This window comes from Phasianus colchicus, chromosome 18, assembly GCF_987193195.1.
Source record: "Phasianus colchicus chromosome 18, bPhaCol1.hap1.1, whole genome shotgun sequence".
Lineage (NCBI taxonomy): Eukaryota > Metazoa > Chordata > Aves > Galliformes > Phasianidae > Phasianus > Phasianus colchicus.
Genome location: NC_143453.1, coordinates 1,781,935 through 1,801,585, shown reverse-complemented (window position 1 = coordinate 1,801,585; position 19,651 = coordinate 1,781,935). Strand labels below are relative to the sequence as shown.

At 41.9% G+C, this 19,651-nt stretch overlaps 1 protein-coding gene across 5 annotated transcripts in view; it reads left to right on the top strand.

Annotated features, from left to right (window-relative positions):
* MED13L (mediator complex subunit 13L) overlaps nt 1-19,651 on the top strand; it is a 178,362-nt gene that overhangs the window by 60,589 nt on the left and 98,122 nt on the right. The window contains exon 1 of one of the 5 annotated variants that reach the window (XM_090152606.1): nt 12,353-12,729. The exons of the other annotated variants lie outside the window; for them this stretch is intronic. Within the exon in view, the coding sequence (XP_090008732.1) occupies nt 12,729 (1 nt within the window). The 5' untranslated portion in view covers nt 12,353-12,728. Of the gene's footprint in view, nt 1-12,352; nt 12,730-19,651 lie in introns of those variants that run through there. 5 annotated transcript variants of the gene reach the window in all.

The window sequence follows — 19,651 nt, the reverse complement described above, 5'->3', positions numbered from 1 at the left end:
TCAAAGCAAATTGCAGTGCACACCTCTTGCAAGGTACGTAATTCCTCCTGCTCTTGCAGGATGACATTCAGAGCAGCCCATAGTGTGTGCACGTGTGTTTGTTGATGACTTCAGCTCACTAGGGGTTTTCTGTTGCTCCTGATCCGTGAGCTGTGTGTAGTTGCTTCTTACTGCTCCACAAAGAGCCCAAGCAGGCATTGCTGGCCTTGGAGCCTGTGGCCATACAGGTGAACGTTGGCTTTCCCTTTGGCCTGATGTTGCAGCTGGAGTGCCGTTAGGCTTAGTGTGTGTCTGAATTCCTGTAAGGAGTCTCATACAGAAAACATAAATCATTTTATGCCTGCTGACTTTAGCTTTCATTTCATCCAAATATGGACGTAATTTTTGATGTTCTGTGCAAAAATATTATGGATCTGAATTCAGATACGTTTTCATTTTGTTAAATGAGAACTCTTTAAATTTGCTAAGAAGACAAATGATCGCTATGGACACTTACCTGGTTTGGAGCTGGCTGTAATGAATTACAGAAATATGAAGCACAAATTTTAGATAGCATCTGTCCAAGCAAGCTGCTAGGATGGACAGCTGTGTGTGATGCTGTTGCTGATAGAACAGTGTGGAAGATGAGCAGGGGTTCGTAGTTCTTCAAGCCCTGTCACTTGTTTCGATCAGACTTGAATCTGTTATATTTGAGTCTGTTATTTAAGGCCCAGACCCCATTCTAAGTGGTTCCATCGTAGCTTTAATTCCCAGTCTCTTACACGACGTGTGCCAGTCTTACGTCTGAAACACTGGTTTGTTTTCCAGGTGAGTGAAGTGGTCTTTGTAGGCAGTGGTGCTGACTTAGGAAGCGTGAGTGTTTGTTGAACTCAAACTTTATGAACAAGAGGAAAACAAATAAAATAAAGGGTTTCTCACTTTTATTTATTTACAGAGCTCAATGCAATGCTTCCTACCATTTTTTTAAAAATCTGCTAGAGGAATAAGTCTGGAACCACAGGCTTTTTTCTGAGTCGTGTTTATTTGCTTGAACAAATACTCAGAGTAGAAAATATTCCATTGCTTTTGGAAAAACAGAACAAACATGCTTAGTAAAAACAAAACCACCACTCTGCTCCCAAACAAAACAAAGCAAAGCAAACAAATGCAGAAAAAACTCTCTTTCCTAAGTACAAGACAAAGGCAAGCAAAAATGTTTTCATTTCTATTTGAAGCATTAGTTTCTATTTCCTTGTGGCTCTGGCTTAAAGATGTAGATAAAACAGGATATCTAGTGCAACTAGAGGGAATGGCAGAATAAAACTACAGTGTATTGCTTGAAACCTTGTTTTCTGATCATGAATGTTATAAAATCATTTTTTAAATATTATAATAATCTACTCTGCATTTTTTTTTCAGATATGGCTATTGTGCTGCATAGTAAATGGCAGCAAAGAAAAAAGTGTTTTTAATTCTAAAAAGTTAAAAAGCTCTTTTGTTTTTTGAAAATCAAACCATTCTGGGTAATTTTTAACCTAGATATTTCATACTTGATTTGGTTTGATAGAAGCAGTTCTGGGAATGCTAACTAGAAAATATATCATCCCTCTGGGCAGATGCCATTAAATAAACATGTGTTCACTACTACATAAGAATATTATTTTTTCTAATGTGGCATATGCATGACAAGCACAGAAGGCTTAACTGTCAAACTTGAAAAAATATCTGTATAGCTAATTCTGTGCTTGCTCTCAAACTAGCTTTTGCATATGTTGTAAGTGTTGTTTTTCTGCATAAAATTCTTTACTTTTGCTTTTGAATATCCATTATGATACTGGGACTATCTATAATAAGCCACCAAGTAATAGAACAGCACTGAATTCCCTTTGGGGAAATTATTTAAAGTAGCATATATGCTGATGTAAATTGCATGGTATTGTAAGACCTGACACTTGTCAGCATCATTCCTGAGTATTTTGATTTTTATGGAATAATTCTGGAGATGTTTCTCTTCTCCAGCCATTTTGAATAGGATGAACAAAGTGGAGGAAGAAAATCTCCACCCACTTCTCTGAAAATGAACTCAGTCGAACTGCATTTAGGTAAATGCAACTTCTCTTGGTTTTAGCACATTTTGAGGAGAGCACCACCTTCTTGTTGGCACAAAATCCATTTCACTGGACATCATATTTTGCGAATGAAAAGAAACCTGACTTTTTAAAAATGAAACATTCAGGGGCCTTTGTTTTTATGCATCGTCTGAATGTCCTGAATGAACAAGATGGAAGAGATGCAAGGCTTGCTGAATATAAAGATGTTTAACTCTAAACTGAAGGGTTTTAATTATCCTCCATTAGTATTACCAACAACCTGCCAGAGAGAGAACGGGGCAGGAATCCTCTGTGGTTAAATAATCAGATCCTCATTTCAGCTGTTGAAAATGGGCTGCTTCTAAATCAAAGTTACTGGATTATGATGTTGTGTTGTGTATGTTGATGAATGTATGCAGCAGTACTCTACTGGGATGTTATAATGTTAATTTTTCAAAAGTGCTGCAATTTACATTGAAATTAATGAGAAGAAGGAAAACATTTCTTTCATCTACGTGGATCCAGGCAATTACAGATGGTGTTTTTCTTCTGTTAGATGTTGTTCTGTTCTGGGGTTTTCCTTGCACTGGTTCTTGAAGTCAGAGGTTATCTCCTTGTCCTCTCCTTTCTTAATTGCTGCCCAAATAATTTCTCTAGAGAGGTTTGCTGCCTGCTGGGGGCCTGCTCTTGGGGCAGCAGGAAGAGGCTACTGGAAATGATGAAGCTGGAGGACTACTATCCACTCCTGCTCTAGAAAGTCACAAAATATTGAAGAAGACTTCATGTCCCTTGGAAAGATGTTGAAGGAATTGGTAGTGTTCTCTTCAATCCTCCTGGTTGGATACTGGGACCTGAGAAGGAGGAAGAGAACAGAGCAGCTGAATGAACGGCTGCATGGATGGTGTCAGGCTCAGGGTTTTGTGTACTGCGGTCTAGGATGCACCTTTAATAGACTGAACACGTGGACATCAAATGAAAGCAACTGACCAGAAGGGGTAAGGATGATCTAGGCAGCAAGCTGGCTGGGCTGGTCACCAGAGGTTTAAGCTAGATGTGAAGGAGAAGGAGAGGTACTTCTGAGTAACAGAAGAGCCAGGAAAGCAGGATGGGGAAACCTCAGATTTGTCTGAAAGGAATTTAGGAGAGCTCCGTCAGGAAGGTAACACAACTGATAGCCCAGATGAAGAGCCTCTGCATAAATGCACGCAGCATGAGAAATCAGCAGGAGGAGATGGAAACTGTGGTGCATATAGAAACCTGCAACCTGGTTGCTATCACAGAAGCATAGTGTGATGCATTGCACAACTGGAGTAGCACAGTTGAAGGCTGTGAGCTTTTTAGAAGAGGTAGGTGGGGCAAGGAGGATGGGGGAGTTGCCCTCTATGTTTAAGGCTGGGTATATTGCAATGAGCTACCTCTTAGAAAAAAGACTGCCATAATAAGGCTGAGAGCTTGTGGGTTAAAATTAGGGACCAGACCAAGAGCTTCTTGTGGTCAGTCTATTGCAAGGAGAGCCTGTTGATGAGACCTTGCTTCAGCTACGTGAAGTTCACACTTGCAGGCTCTCACCCTGACAGTGGCTAAGGCACTCTTAATTGTATTTAAGAAGTTGTGGCTGGCAGGTGAAGCCCCTGGTGACGTGAAAAAGGGAAACATCACTCGTATTTTTAAGAAAGGAGAAGGGAAGGGAGGAACTGGGGGAGCTGCAGGCCAGTGAGCCTCACTGTGCCTGGGAGGATCATGGAGTGGATCTGTCTGGAACCAGATGTTAAGGCACGTGTGAGATGAGGAGGTGATCTGAGATGTGCAGCATAGCTTCAGCAATTTCAAAAAGGTTGAGGGAGCTAGGCTTCTTCAGCTTGAAGAAAAGAAGGCTGTGGGGAGCCTTCCAGTACACTTGAAGGGAGCTTGCAAGCAGGAGAGAGACTTTATTTATTTATTTATTTTTTACACAGTCTGATATTGAGAGGATAAGGGGGAATGGCTTCAAACTGAAGGAGAGGAGATTGTGGTTAGATATTAAGAAGAAATTCTTTACTCAGAGGGTGGTGAGGCATTGGAATGGATTGCCCAAAAAAGTTGAGAATACCCCATCTCAGGGGATGATCAAAGCCAGATTGGATGGGATCCTGGGCAACCTGATCTGGTTGGCAACCTTGCCCATGGCAGAAGGGTTGGAACTAGATGATCGTTTAGATCCCTTCCAACCTAAGCCATTCTGAGATTCTCCAAGTTGGAATGTGCAGCCCTGTGGGGCATGGCATGAAGTGTGTGCACAGCATGCTGCGGGGCCGGGTCTGGGTGCTGAGCTCCTGCTCTCCTGTGATGAAGGAGCCCCTGGCAACTCCATTTTGCCTTTCTGTTCTGGTTCCAGATAAGGAGAAATTGTTCTTGCTGGCACGTGCCCATGAATGTCCTCTCCATGCAGAGGCTGGGAGCAGCAGGAAGGCCCTGCTCAGGGCAGCCTTCTGGGGACAGCTGCTCCCATGGCTGCGTGGCAGGAACAAGACAGTCCATTGGAAATTTAGATATAACTGTCAACAGAGGTTACGTTACTGTGTCTTCCTCTACCAAATGCGGTACACGAATTATCTAATTATTTTGTCTGTTTGGAGCTGTGTAACTAAACAGTCCTGTAGTGTCTGGAGAGGAGGACGGGATGGTGGCTGGCTGTGGGCTGGGCTCTGGGTTTGTAAGGCCTCCTGGGCCCCAAGTGAAATGGTTTTGGTCACAAATTCGTCTGGGGCTGAACATTTGTCCATGTTGCGGAGCCAGAACAGGATTCAGCACATTTAAATTGCTGGAAAGCTGATGGACAGCAAGAGTAACTAGGTTTGCAGGAGCTTGTGGTTAAGACAAGCTGCTGGGAGTGTATGAATCATCTTAGCCACGTGTTTTGACCCTACTAAAAGCATCTGATTTCTGATTTTAAGTTAATTAGTTAAAAAGATGCTCAAAAATAAATATAGCCTGTCAGCTATATTTATTCTGGTCGCTTGTTGTGAGCCCTGCTTATAATCAGTTGCATCTCTTTAACGCGTTTTGAGAAGTCAGGGCCTTTTGACATTCGAGATATGGTTGATTGCCTCTTAAGGCATTAAAAAAAAGAAAAAAGCAACTTTAATAATCATAGTACTGAGAATTGTCTTCAATTGGTATATGTTGTAGATTTTTCTAAGTAGTAATCCCAGGGCCTGCTTAACTAACTCCATATGGCCAAAAGCATGCAGTCAGCCTTTAAGTGGGACAAAGAGTGGTGGAGTCTTAATGAAATATGCAGTAATCATCAGGGCTGTGCCAGCTCTTTACATGATTTCACACTGCTGCCTTGAAACAAAGAACAGGATGTGGCACATTTAATGCTTTCCCCTTGAGAATTAGTTGGAGTAAAGTTCAATTTTTAATTCAGAAGGCAAGGAAAGCTGTTACAGAATTAAAGACGTGGATGCTGCCCAGATGAGCTATAAATAACTGATCCGTGAACAGCAAAACCTCTCTAATGCTCAAGAAAAGATAAACGCACGCTGCTACAACAGCATGCTTATCTTAAACCTTTTCTCTTAGTTCTGTTGCTTTTTTTTTCCCTGCTAATTTAGCTATCAAAAAATGATAACTAGTTAAATTTAATCAAACTGGGAGTTAAAAATAAGAATTGTTGCTTGTAAATACAATTGCAACAGCATTTAGTTTTATTGTTAAATGGACCTTTTCCTTGCAGTGTATTTTGCTGTTGGCACTTTGTGTGGTCTCGTGTGACAGCATCCAGTGCTCGTGCCATTGGGGTGGCTTACAGCACACACTGCTGTGTTCTGCGTGGTGAGCAGATACCAATAGTTGATTCTCTGGATGGAATCTCTCTCCAATTTACTGTTTGGCTTTGGGTGCTGAGTTTGTATGACCAGTGGTTGTTCAATTGACTCCACTTGTTTCAAGGCAGGTGAGCTAGTGAGTGGGACTGTATTCTTACTCGAATTCTTGAGTCAGTCTCGAATGGAATGGCAGAAGCTTTTTTGACTGGTGGAAGGATGCTTCTTGTCAGGGCTCTGCGGGTGGGATCTTCCTGACATATTCGCCCATGGTTCTTGCAGATGCTGAATTTCCCTATTCTAGCTTCCATCTCTCACTGCTTAAAAGACAGCTAGCATCCATAAGGTATGTTAAAAATAACATACCAAAGAGCAATAGTTGCTGTAGGGCAACTATTCTTTTTTGGCAGAACTCCCAAAGTGAAAATGTTGTTGTTGTATTGAGGTAATATTTCAATCTTGATAGATTTGAAATTGCTTTTGAGCTTCCTCCCTCCCTCCCATTCTGTTGTTTGGATTAAAATGTATTCTGGTATCCACTGGGCAGGCAGCCAGTACTGAATTAACAGCTTCCACTGAAAAGCCTTTGTGCATTCCAAGGTTCCAGCACACACGTTTGATGTGAATATCTCGGAGTTTTGAAGGTATCATTCCTAAGCAGTATGAGTACATCATGTATGTTTAAGTGTTTATAGAGCTTTCTGTAATATTTTTTTTAATCTATTTGAAAATTGATTCAGTATCTTTAAAAGCAGTGAAGAGTAAGAGACCTTTTTTGCTTAGATAAGTGTGTGTACACACATACATGCACCTTCCTTCGCAGCATGGCATTTAATAAAGAGCTGTTGAATGATGTCTGTCACTTCCACTTCTTTCTTGATTTATACTGTAAAAATAAACTAAACTGTAATTCATTTTTCCTCTTAGTTAAGCTCATGTAAATCAGTTTCTGCAACTTGTACTAAAAAGCTCATTTACAAACACCTGTTCTTATACATCAGCATCTCGGGTACCTCTGCTTCCAAAGTATTCCTTTTAGAACATTTAGCAAAGCAGGTGAGTAATTGTGCTGTAGCACATCACTTAAATTCAGACTTAATCCCTTTTCATTTCATAATGACTTGTAATGGGGTTGGTCATCTCAAAAATACCCATGTCTCAGTGCAGATGGTGTTTGGCTGTGCTTGTTACAGAAATGTGTCGCTGCTGTTTTGAGTTGATGACTTGTAAGAGTTGCTGAGAATTAAGTAAGCAGTAAGTTCAAAGAAACTTGCATTAATCTTGTCAGGGCTTTGCTTTTGGCATCCTATCCAGTCGTCCATTTGGTGTCAGGGTAGTCTCCTGTTAACAGACATGGGCATTGTATGCTGTTCTCAATGGAACTCATGCTGGAAAGCATGAACCTGGAATCCTGAAACAGAAATGGTGTGTATGTGTGTGGGCATCTTTAAATGCTAGAGTGGGGATTGAAGCCATTTGTATTTCGTAAGCATCTGCCTCCTCAATTATCTTCCAAATATTACTGTTCATACAACTATGCTTTTTTCCCTAAATATCTCTGATGTGAATTAATGTCTCTACGTTAGTGCTGGTGTAAGCTGTCCTCGGCTGGGGATGTGGGGCAGGAGAGGGCATGGCCTCATGCTTCTGGAGTGGTTGGGGTAAGGAGCTGCTATCTTCATTCTGTGATCAGGGTCTTAGCATTTCCAAAGCAGTAAAGTCTGTGAGGTTTCTGCACATGTGTATTTGCAAAGTGCATCTGCCAGAGATGTCTTGAGCTAATGCTGGCAGTGTGCAGTGGAACAAACAGTGCAGCAACTTTTAAATCTTTTGGGCTAATCTGTAACTGATGGTGTGTTAGAAGGCATTTTAAAATATATAGAGACCGAGAGTGAGATGAGTGGGGGAGATTTTTCTTAAATACAGAATAAATATATCATTCCTATGACACCTTGTCAAAAGAAAAGACGTTCAAAGCAGTTCTTGTGAAATGCAAAAGATGACAGTAGTGAGAACATCAAGTATACATTGCCTTACAGATTTGCTGAGAACTCGTTGCAAATTTGTCAGGGATTAGGAGAATTTTAGGTATAAAATGCTGCTTTATCAAACTTGTTTTCCTATCACAGTATGAGTCTTACTTTATGCTGAAAGTTATTCTAGTGGAAATTAAGTACTTGCTAAGTAATTTGTCTGTCTCTCTTATGGTGTTGACTTGAAAGCGATCACCAGATTTGGTGAAATTATTTCTCATGCTTAAAGGTAGGAACTTCATGCATTTTGTAGTACAGTTCTGTTAAGGCCGGTAATTTGGGTGATTTAAATATTGCATGAATGTACATAACTGTCCAGAATGATCCCCACTGCCCTGATTTTAACTCATTTCTGAAGTTGCTGGTAAAGCCCACCACTGCTGTGGCTGAGAATTGGTTTGGGGAATGCAGGGATAATGCTGGCAGTAGTGACTTTGCTTGCTTTCTTAACTCAGGTAGAAGTGGTGCAGTTATTTCAGATCTTTCATCTATGAAGTTCTTCAATAATTTTAGGAAAAAGCTGCATGTTGACTATTTGAATGTACTAATGCTTCTATGTGATGATGATAATGACTAAAATCCTATACCTTAGGTATTGCTTGTGTGTAAAATCAAGATTTTACTTCTCAATATCCTTTCTGCAAAATGTTAGTAAAGTCTAAACGCATTTGTAGAATTGATTTTGTGGGAAGGAGTCACCACTGTGATGCAGAAATTTAAATGTGACTTGTTTTTTTTTTTTCCAGCACACTGCTATCTGGAATCATTGTAAGGTTCTCTGCTTAAAGACAAAGGCTGTGTAGATCTCGGATATCCAAGGAAGGAGGAGTACAGAATAACTGTAATTGTCAGTGGTGTTAATCAGTGATTGATCTGTTGGTTATGTTTGATAATTGCTGTGGACCAGAATAGAGAGTATATACTGCAGCAAATTTCCAAGCAGGGTACGTTTCTGGTTCCTTTAGACTCTCCTTGGGGGAGAAAGGAGCAGAGCTCGGCCTCGCGGTGCTTTTCAGCTGTCAGCCTCCATTGCTGTCAGCTCGTTTAAACGTTACGAGGCAGTGCAGTGAGTTGGCCAAGGCAGATCCAGCTGAGCAGGGCAGCCAGCCTGACGTTGGGTTTCAGATGGGGACTTCTCATTGTTGATTTACAGTTAAACAGGACTCTGTGAGTGTTATTTAGCAGAGATAGCAGCAAGTACCTGGTAGGAGTTACTCATTACATCAATAACGTGGCAATGTCAGGTTGGGGGTGGCTTTTCTGCTTCTGAAATTAGTAGGTGAGAATTTCAGGTTGGCTGTAGGCATGCACTGGAGTGAATGATTTATCTTTTTTTTTTTTTTAAACATAAGTTCAGCTGAGTTTTGCCTATGTGAAGAGCAGGTATGGTTCACACAGGCAGTCTATTGGGTACGTAGCTGAAGATGTATTATTTCTTTGTCATTAAAATCCTTGACAGAAAAGGAAAATTACATCCATTACAGTATCTAGATGTCAGCTCAGACATTCTGACAACAGATTGTTCTTTTTATTTTTATTTTGTCCTGCATTTGGAAACGATCCCACAGATTCCCTGTCTGAATCGCTTGTGAAATTCCTGGAGCACCCAGCAGGGTTGGGCTGATGCTTGTGAAAAGAAGCTGCAGCCCACGGCAAGCACAGAAGGATGCAGCCCTGAGCTGCAGTGTGAGCTGATGTGCAGCGACGTGGGCTGCATGGGCAGCCTGAGTGGGGCACGAAGGGACTGCTGGGACTCCATATCCCTCCATATCAGCTCTGATGGCAGTGAAGTCCCTGCAAGCAGTGCCGTGCCTTGGTCCTTCTGCTTGACAGCTGAGGTCTTTCCTTGAGGATGCATGAATGCGGCGGTTGTTTATCAAAGTGCTGGGAAAACGTTAATGAGGTGGAAGGAATTATAGTCTCTATATAGCTATGCTTTTTAAGTAGGAATGCATTTTAATTAATAAAAATAAAACTTCTTTTTTTGAATAACTTCTTTGGAAAAAAAAAAAATAGCGTTTTGTGTTCACGTGTGCAGTGGGACCTGGGGTACCGCCATGAGCAGGGATCGCCCTATCGCTCAGGTGGCCACGCTCATCTTATTCAGATCCATTTGCTTCTGGTGTTTCAGCACAGTCTATGTTGTGTTCCTATGAGCTTGGAGACTGTCATGTAAGCCTGCCTGCTTTGTATTACCCTTTGACCTTGGACTTTAAGTATGTGGCATTACATGAGGAATAGGCTTATCCTTGAGGGAGGATCCATTCTCATATTATTCCCTGTTGCAGTAGCTGTTGCTGAGCTGCTTGGAGCTTGCCAGTGTGGCTGAGTTCTGCCTGGGCTTGGTGGCACCACTTGAATAACCATGTACAGCACCTTGGAATCTAAGTAAAAAGTCCTGATGTGGATTGAAAGCAAGAAATTAATGTGGGTCTGCACCCTTGATTTCACTAAACGGTCACCAGGCTGGTGGGTGGAAGGCAGAGCTCCAAGGCCAGCCCTCTTTTCCTCGGTTATATTCCTCTGTGGGACACTTTGCATCTATCCATTGCTTTCAATATCCAGAATGCTCCATCTACTACAGAGATGGCAGTCTGTGGTGCTCTGCCCTCGAGCTACGGAATTAAAAACAGGAGCAGGAATACAGCATGCAGCTGCCCAGTTCAGAGCACTGCAGCAGGACTGAGCACACCTTGCTGCATGGGCTGTGCTCCCTGTTGGATCCAAGAGTTTGCTGTTCTTTGTGTGTTCTGTTGGTAGCAAGTGACATGGCCAGGTAAGGCGAGGTGTTAAAGTATCTTTGGGAGTCCAGGGAAGCCATAGCTGTGGAATAATTTTCCCAGTTTTAAGACGTCAAGAAAAAAGGTTTGTTAGTACTTTTATTCAGCTATTCAGTAGCCATTTGAGGTTTAGAGAGATTTGAATAGCAAGTGCTTCTTTATATATTACCCCTCTTTGCATGCTCTCCTTTCCCCATAAGTGCTGGGGGCATAGGAACAAAAAAGTGTTTAATGAATGATGATGGAGAGCAAAGTGCACAGAGACTGCAGGGAAAAGGTTAAGGCTTCTCAGTAGATTGAACAGGAAAGCAGAAGCTTCAGATAAGACTAGGGAAAATAATTTTAAATCATGAAGGATCAGATCTGTCCTGTTTTCTGAACCCCTATAAATATTGGATGGCCAATCTGAATGGAAGGGTATGGATTTTCATGTGGAATTCAAGTAAGGTTGAAGAGGGTGGGAACACTTTAACAATTTACCAGTGTAAGTTTTAGATTTTCTCATATTGAACTCATGGGCTTGGATAAAAAATTCCCTAAGACTTGAGAGAAGCAGGGCAGTTCTGAGGCTTCTCTCGTCTGAGCTGAGGAGAGGAGCGCTGAGGGGCCCAGGGTTTCCCGGCAGGGCAGGGAGCATTGTGTGTAGGCTTGGGCTGGCAGCACAACAACTCAGTGTGCACAAGTGCCAGCTGCATCCTTGGGTGGCTCTTCTCTGTGCTGGGGGCTGAGGTGGCACCAGAAGGGCTGTGGGCTGCATCCCGAGCCATGCAAGGGGCCTGCATCCCATGTGGAGCATTGCTGGCAGATCTCCATGGGCAGAAGTGCCTGCTCGTTCCCCAGTTGCTGTGTGCTTTGTCTTGGCTTAATCAAAACCACTTGGAGAAAAGCTAAACTGTTTGGGAAAAAGATTAAACGAGGGTTTGACTAATTGAAAATGAGAACAATCCTGGTTTCTCTTCATCCTAAAGGATGTAATTGCCTGTGAAGCCTGGGTGTGCTTTGTACTGCACTGTACTTCTCTCTGAGCTAAATTATTCTTTCCTTCTGTCTTTGCACGTATATACAGATAAAGTAGATTAACTTCTAATCTTAACTGCTGTTTTAATAAAACAAAGACAAATTTTCTCTCTGTTCCTGGAGTCCTTGAAGAGCAAAAATTTAGAAACGTGTGTGTAATAATGTAAGGGCAATGCGCAACCCTGATTTTTGCAGACATGAAGTCCTTGCAATTTCCATGCTTCTGATGAGGCTCATTTTATACTATAAGTGTAATGAGCGAGCCAAAAAGTAGCTTAAATAAAAGAAAGAAGGAGTTGCGTAGACATTGCTGGGTGGTTGGCCACTACCTGACAGCAAGGTGTGAGCTCAGGAACATCTGAGCTATTCTCAGCTATGATGACAAGATGAGCTCAAATCCTGTTGTATTTGATGCTGGGAGGTCCCTCTGTGCAGGTAGCGGTCCAGTAAGATGAAATGGATGTAATCTTTAATGAAGTACTAGTCTTTAATGTAGGGAAGCATTCAGCAATTCTCAGTTGAGGCATAAATTGGTGCCTTTTTTCTGTTTGAGATTTGTATTGGAGTTGCTTGTTCTTAAGTGGGCTTTCTTTGACGAGTTCCTATTCTTCACAGCTCACGAGCCCCTTCATCTTGTTTCTGCAATGAAGATCTAACAATTTATGACATCACATTAATATCCATGGCAACAGACTGTAAAGTGAACAGCATCTTACATTTGCATTGCAGAATTGGCAGTGAGGGAGATGGCTCCAATGGAAACATGGGAAACAACTCCAGCAAGGAATACAGGAAATCCCTGTAAAAAGGATTTTTTTTTTTGTAGATGCTTTCTCAAATTTAATGGAACTGACTTTTTAAAAGCAGTTTCAAATAGTCAAAAGCTCCATCACATTTTTGGTTGGACCCAAAGTCAACCTTCCTCCTTCCCTGGCAGCTTCTGCCTGTACCTGCACTCACTGGGGCACCTTCCTCAACTCCTGTACGAGTTGCAGAGATGTTCATAGGACAGGCCTGGCTATAAGTAAGTCATTGCTAAGTAAGTTACCTGCTCAGTCAGACAGTCTGTGACAATCTGGTGGGCTCAGGTGGTCTGTAAAATCTTGTTTGTAACTGAGTATTTCAAAGGATCTGTGTGTTTCCAGAATGACTTCAATCTACAGTAACTTCTGTTGTTTTTTTTCCTATTATTCTGCATTGGAGCTAAGTTATGCCATCTTTTTTTTTGGTTGGTTTTGTTTTCCCATAATCTTTTCCCATAATCTTTTCTATTTAAGAGCAGAAACGTGCACGTTCACAGTTTGTTTTTCCATCTCTATCAGAAAGAGCATCTGTAGATTTCCCAGCTCAAGTGCTTGAAAAAGCAGATTGGAATGGATGAGGGCAGGGATGCAAGGCTCATTTCTCACTGGGGGTTATTGGCAGCTGTGGTTGGGGCAGTCCTCCCCACATGCACAGACAGCTGTGTTCTGCTCTGTGGGGCTGTGAAGGACTGGAGGAGCCCAGGCACAGCTGTGCTGAAGAGTTGAAGAGCAAAAGCTGGGACTCTGGAACCTTACAGTTGGTTCTGGAGCTTTGCTTCTTTAAACAAATGAACAAAACAACAACTGCAGACAGTGCCAGCAGGGCTAAATTTGTTCTCACTTATCGTTTTTAGTTGCTTTCTACTGGTGTACTCGGGAGGGGCGGGCAGTGTTGTGGAGATGTGCTGCTCTTGCTGTGCTTGGCTGTGCTTTTTAAAATGAATTGCTTCAACTTTTCCTTCAAGTATTTCGGTAAACAAATTTGAAAGCCAATTTTGTACTTCACTGTGTAGAGTATTACAGTGAGCTTCAGAAGCGAGGTAGGAGAAACAGCAAAAGCAGCTTCAAAATGCTGTTTTCAGGTGGTGTGCAAGCAAGAAGCAGATGTTTCAGCATGTTGTTTTGAAAGCAGGAGGAAGACTTAGCATGGATGTTCTGTATATCATGGGATTCATGCTGCAGTTCGCTCCTACAGCCACCAGTTACGTGTCTATATGACATGATTTGCCATTAAAATGGGAGAATACTCTATAACAGCCTCCTGTATTCCTTAATTAAATCAAAATGTAGTTTTCTAATAGCGTAGTGTTACAGAAAAGGCTTTTCAATGGAAGTTGTAAGTTCTATTAGCATCAGATTAAAAGCATAAAGGAAAAGAGAGGAAGTAGTAATACAGGCTGTAAGCACTTCAGCTATTGCAGGAAGTGTGAAATGAGAAAAGAATGGGCACAACTTCAATTTTTATGCAAAAGAGTGAACTCAGATTTTGGATAATTGAAATCCCCATACTGGTTGAATAAAAGTATGTCACAGCATCTCCAGGTACAGACAGCAGTAGGGGCGCCCAGCACTGATGGTTTCATTGGACTTCCCATCTTTCTTTCCAAAACTGTAAACTATCAATTAAAAACTGTGGCAGCCTGTAAGCGTATTGTAAAGCTGAAAACAAACATAAGCAGCAAGCTGCCTTCCTTTAAGGCGGTGATACGCTTTCTTGTCTGGAAATGCAGTAGTTGTGCAGCAGAAATGCATGAACCCCAGCGATGTGTAAAACTGAAGGGCTGCACAAAGCAGCTGTGTTCTCTCTCCAGCCATGCCCAGCAACTCATGCTTCTGTGTCCTCATGGCCACGTGTGCAGTGCCCTTAGCCAGGGGCAGCCCTGCATGGACCCCATGGGAGGCACTGGCTGCAGGATGCCTGGGAACGGTGATGGGGCTGTGCCCAGGGGAGCTGTATGAAGAGTGGCCTGGGTTTGACAGGGCTGTGCTTCCAAATGAGACCCTGTGGCTTGAGTTGTGTGGTGACTTTAGGGGATGGGCAGCCTTGTGGTTCCCTTCCCTTTCCAGGCAGGGATTAACATGAGCCATATTTTTTTTTTTATTTTTTTTTTTAGGAACACCTTGGTGTTCTTGTGTAGGTGCTTGGCCTTTCTACAGCCCCTCTGCCCTTCTGCTCCTCTTGCATCCAGCAGATTCCCTCTTCTGGGCATATGGGCAGCGTAAAAATATCTTGAGAAAAGAGAAAGAAAGGCCCCCGTTCCCTTTGAACAGCTCAGGGAGGAAGGGTTCACTGATGCAGATATAATTTGGTAGTTTTATTTTCTTTGAACCTGGAAAGATCAAAAGGCAGGCATGGGGGGGTTGCAGCCAGTTTGGGGAATGAGGGCTGCTGGAAGTCACTGAAAATGGGAGCAAAGGAGGAGGAAAATGGGAGCAAAGAAAGGAAAAAATGAGAGATTTGGAGGGGGAAGAAGAGAGCAAATCAGATTTTGAGGGTGTAGAGATGACTTTCTGGGAAGTTCCTTTGGCTTGCTTCTGGGATTCTCTGATAAACTACTTTTTAATGATCTTGTGATGAAATGCTGCAGAGGAAAATTAGATGTAATGGAAAGTGAAAAGTTCAGAGGTATGGGAGGAAATGTGGGAAGCTGCCCAGAACCAAGGAGTGTTCAGGCACTGGAATGGGCTGCCCAGGGAGTGGTTGGAGTCACCATCCCTGGAGGTGTTCAACAAACGTTTAGATGTGGTACTGAGGGATGTGGTTTAGTGGGAAATATTGGTGCTAGGTTGGACTTGTTGATTTTAGAAATCTTTTCCAACCTTGATGATTCTGTGTGTGTGACACAGCCAGGGCACCAGGCATCCCTCCATCCTTGTAGGCCATCGTCACTATGGTCACGTTGGGAATTGGGGTTTTGGATTTTTGTCCCTAGAAAAGGGCCTTTATGACAAATATGAGGTAGTTTGAAAATTAAACTACCCAAAACAAAAAAGGGGGAGGAAGTAAACACAACCTTTTAGATCAGGGATTTGTTGGAGTTTTATGGAGCATGAGAGCAGGTTTTACACTGAGCAGTGTAAACAGCTTAAAAATTGTGCCCTATTTATGTTCGTTGTACTCTTTCTTGGGACAGTGCTGGTGACTGTGAAAGGCATTCAAAGCCAAACCACACAGCAGATGGAACTTTCTGTTTGGAAGCACTTCTCTGAAGTGAGCAGCACAGCTCGTTTTGCATTCCTACATGGAAAGCTGACATGTTTATACTGACTTCGTGGGTAATAACTTTGGTTTTGGAGAAGTCAGATATTAGCCTTCATTTTTTACAATATTTAGAAATGACCATCTATAGAACTGGGAGGTACTGGGTGTCCTAAGAGTGCAGTTTGTTCCTGGGGCTGTGAAATGCTTCATTGGTAACCGTGATGCTGAGCATCCCCTAAATATCTGATCTGTGATGTCTGACCAAACAAGCAGAAACGGAGAAGCCCATGCAGGTGTGGAGGAACTGTGAGAGCGTGGCAGAAGAGGAGGGGATGATTTAAGATTTAATCAATAGCTTTTTTAAAAAAAAATAAAAAAAAAATGGGGAAATGAAGAAAGTGCTGCTTGATGTAGCGCTGACACAATCTAAGTGCAGATACTTACCTACCATCTGTTTTTTTCAATAGATAGTTATTATGCTAATTTCTGTTTCAGTGTGCAGCAACTAAAACGCCGTAGTATTCCTATGATATCCAGCAGCTGTTGCTCCAATTTTCTTTTTGTGGTTGTTGGCTCTGCTAGAAAATTGTCATTTTTACATAGCAACTTGTGGGCCTTTGCAGTGCAGATTTGGGCTGTGGTGAGCAGCAGCCCTCACAGGTTTTCCCATCTCCCTGCACTGCAGGGCAGTGCTCCTGTGCTTACGGGTGCCTGACTGGAACCTCCAGTCTGAGCACTCCTTGGATGGGCCCTGTGCGTTCACAGAGCTACAGATAAGTTCTGTTTGTAAATAGATTAAGACAAATTGATCGTTGTGGTGAGCATTTCATCTGCGTGGTTCTCTTTGGCTGATGAATTGACTGCAGGCTGTGCCAAGATGGATTCCCTGTCCTGTCGGAGTAAGCAGTACAATTTCCCTACGATCATAAGCATAAGGAAATTAGATCTCTAAGTGAGTTGAATCTGATTTAGCAATAAGTCAATTTAATCTCTAATGACTTCAGACACAGATTTTACAAGGTGATCAATGGCAGTATAACAATGATCAATCAATAGCGTTGCATTTAATTGGATTTTTATGGGAGTAATATAGTTTTTCAAAATTAATGTACCATTGCATCGCTCTGTTACTCTTTTAACTCAATTCTTTAGAAGAAATGCTGGTTGCTCTTTGAAATATTGTTTGAAGACCACAGTTAATAAAAATTAAAATGAAAAATGAAATGCTTGGTTTTAGTAATTGAATTTCTGATTTTTGTTTGAATTGTTTGGCAACGTGTTGTTAAAAACTGCGTCCACATGTGGGAGAAAAGCCATGCTCTTCATATTTCATGGTGCACAGACAAAATACCAGAGAGTCCCAAGGAACGTGTGCTGCTCTGAACAGCAATCCCAAGTAGCTGAGTAGCTCCCCGTCCTCAGCAGTTTGACACAGTAATCTTCCCTCCAAGTAATCTCCTTGTCCCACGCGTCCTGCTTTAATCTATCAGTATTTCTGCAGCGTGCGGCAAGAAATTGATTTTCAGTAATTTTAATGGCTGAATAACTGGCCCTGTCCCAGAGTGTTTTTTCATATTTGCAGTGGCCAATGTGGTTACTGAGCTCAGTGTTCTGGATAATAGGTTTCATTAGTTTTGATGCCTGAGGTAAAAAAGCAGTAGGTGGGAATAAAGACTGTTTTTGATGTCTAGACGTTCGTTTCAGCTGTTGCTGCAATACGATACATTAAAAGGAAATATGTAACATAGCTCTGAGGAAATATGTGTTCTTTGAAACTAATTCTACTTTTAAACTGCATAAGGCGGTGTGACCTGAATTATTAAAATGTGGGTGGCTGAGTTTCTTAAAGGTATAACTATCTGTGCCGTGCCAGCGCAGTCTCGACTTGCTTTCTCTCCTTCCTTCCTCTGTTTCTTTTAAGTAAAATATGTCAGTTTGGTCACTGAAGCAGAACAGAGTTCTTATTATCTTTGCAGTGTCTCTGCTGGGAGACCTAAAATTATTGAAGTATTTGCTTTGATATTTTGCTGTGACTTTTCTCCTTGAAATTTTTATAATGGCTCTTTTCTGAAGCCAGCCACGCTCTCAAAAAAGTCGCTGGATGCTTTGAAGACCTTAATGTCTGGAATCTGAAAATAAAAGGCTCCAAATGCGCTAAGTTGCTCATTAGTATATGTTTAAGTTATATATATTTATGTTACGAGTCTAAATCACTGCGATTGCTTTTAATTGGATATCTGAACTGCAAGGGTAAACTTAATAATCAGAACAAATGTCCTATTCATTTTTGGAGCTAATGGAAACAAAATGATAACAAACATATTTAAGAGCATTATGTGAAGACTGCTGATGAGTTCCCACTCTGCACCGAGTGGCAGATATTGAGCAGCTCAATCATCATCCATTATGATGAATGTCAAATGTGCCTTGTTGCTATTTGGGTTTTGTCGTTAATGACTTGGTAAGAAGAAAATGAGAAGTATGTTCTCTATGGAAACTCTGTCTGCATTTGGGAAGCAGCGCATTGTATTTTCTTTCAGGTAGAGGAAGGAGAAGGTTTCTGACCTTCCTGCAAGCACTTGTGTCCTGGAGGATGGGGATCAGCAGGTGCTCTGCTGGAGCTTTTCTTCTTCCTCCACAGCGCTCTGTCAGTTTACACAGAATTATTTTTTTTGCCATTGTAACAGTTAACAAAACATCACAGAAAATTCAACTTTCATATGAGAGTTCTAATGGCTGTTTACCTTTTCGTTTTCATCGCTTTTATGGATTGCAGCACTGAGGCCTCTTTGGATACGAACAGAATGTTCTCGTAGGAAACAGGCTATCTCAAATCACTTCTTTAAGAAGCTGAAAAATTCACACTTCTCTTAGGATCCATATGTTTCTTTAGCTTTTTTATCTCCGCTGAATTCTAAGAGTGTTTAGTGAGAAAGATGTAGTAGGGGCAGCTTATAGACATCAAGTAAATGGCAGAGATAGCATCATAGTTTCTTCTTTTTTCCTCAGAGTCCAGATTTTTAGAGACTGAGTAATAATAGACTTAGTTATAGATTTAGTGGTTTATTTTGGGAACTGATTTCACTTCAACGGAACACGTGCAGCAGTTGTTTATCTGTGTAACAGGTCCTGGGTAGGGTAGACTCTAAAAACAGTGTAGGTATTTAATTCTGTAATAAGGAGGTAATTTTATGCTATTGTGAAGGCTGGACACTAGCTATTGTTCTGATGCTCTAGTGTTTTTAAAACTATTGGAGAAATGAGATGCTTAAGGGATGACAACGTTAGTCATCGGAGCTGGAAGGAGCAACACAGCAGTTGGAAACTGCTTGGTTCCACCAGCCTGGCTCTGTGAGCACTGCCTTCTAAAGCAGCTATTGGGCAGCCTTGTCCCACTGGATTTGCTGCTTCTCCAAACTCATTTCTGTGGCAGAAGCAGCAGGGCAGTAGGCACCTGCTTTTTTATGCTTTTTCCCTTATCCAGTCTTTGCTTGGCTCCTGCCCTAATTTCTTTCTTTCTTTCTTTCTTTCTTTTTTTTTTTTTTGAAAGATGGCTTTCACAGCTGTTGTGTAGTGTCTTATTGGATGCCTCTGAAGAGAAATGTTTTGGCTCTGGTAACAGAATGTATGTCTAGGACAGGACATGGGTGCTCGGTGCAGGTTTGTTTCTGAACTGGTGCAGCACCTGCGTTCTCTTAGCTGTGAGCCTGAGAATGCTGCCAGGCAGTGCTGAGAGGCTCCTGGGGGCTTGGGTTGAAAGCAGAGTGTCAAAAGCCTTACAAATCATTGTGTAGATGGACAGAGAGCAACAGTTATTTCCTAGTCTTCAATCCGCGTAGGGAATTTAAAATATTCAGCTTCTAAAGTCTAAAGATATTGTTACAGTGTGAGAAGCCTTGCAAATGGTGCAGATAGTGGAAGCCAGAGCGCTTTGCCAAGTT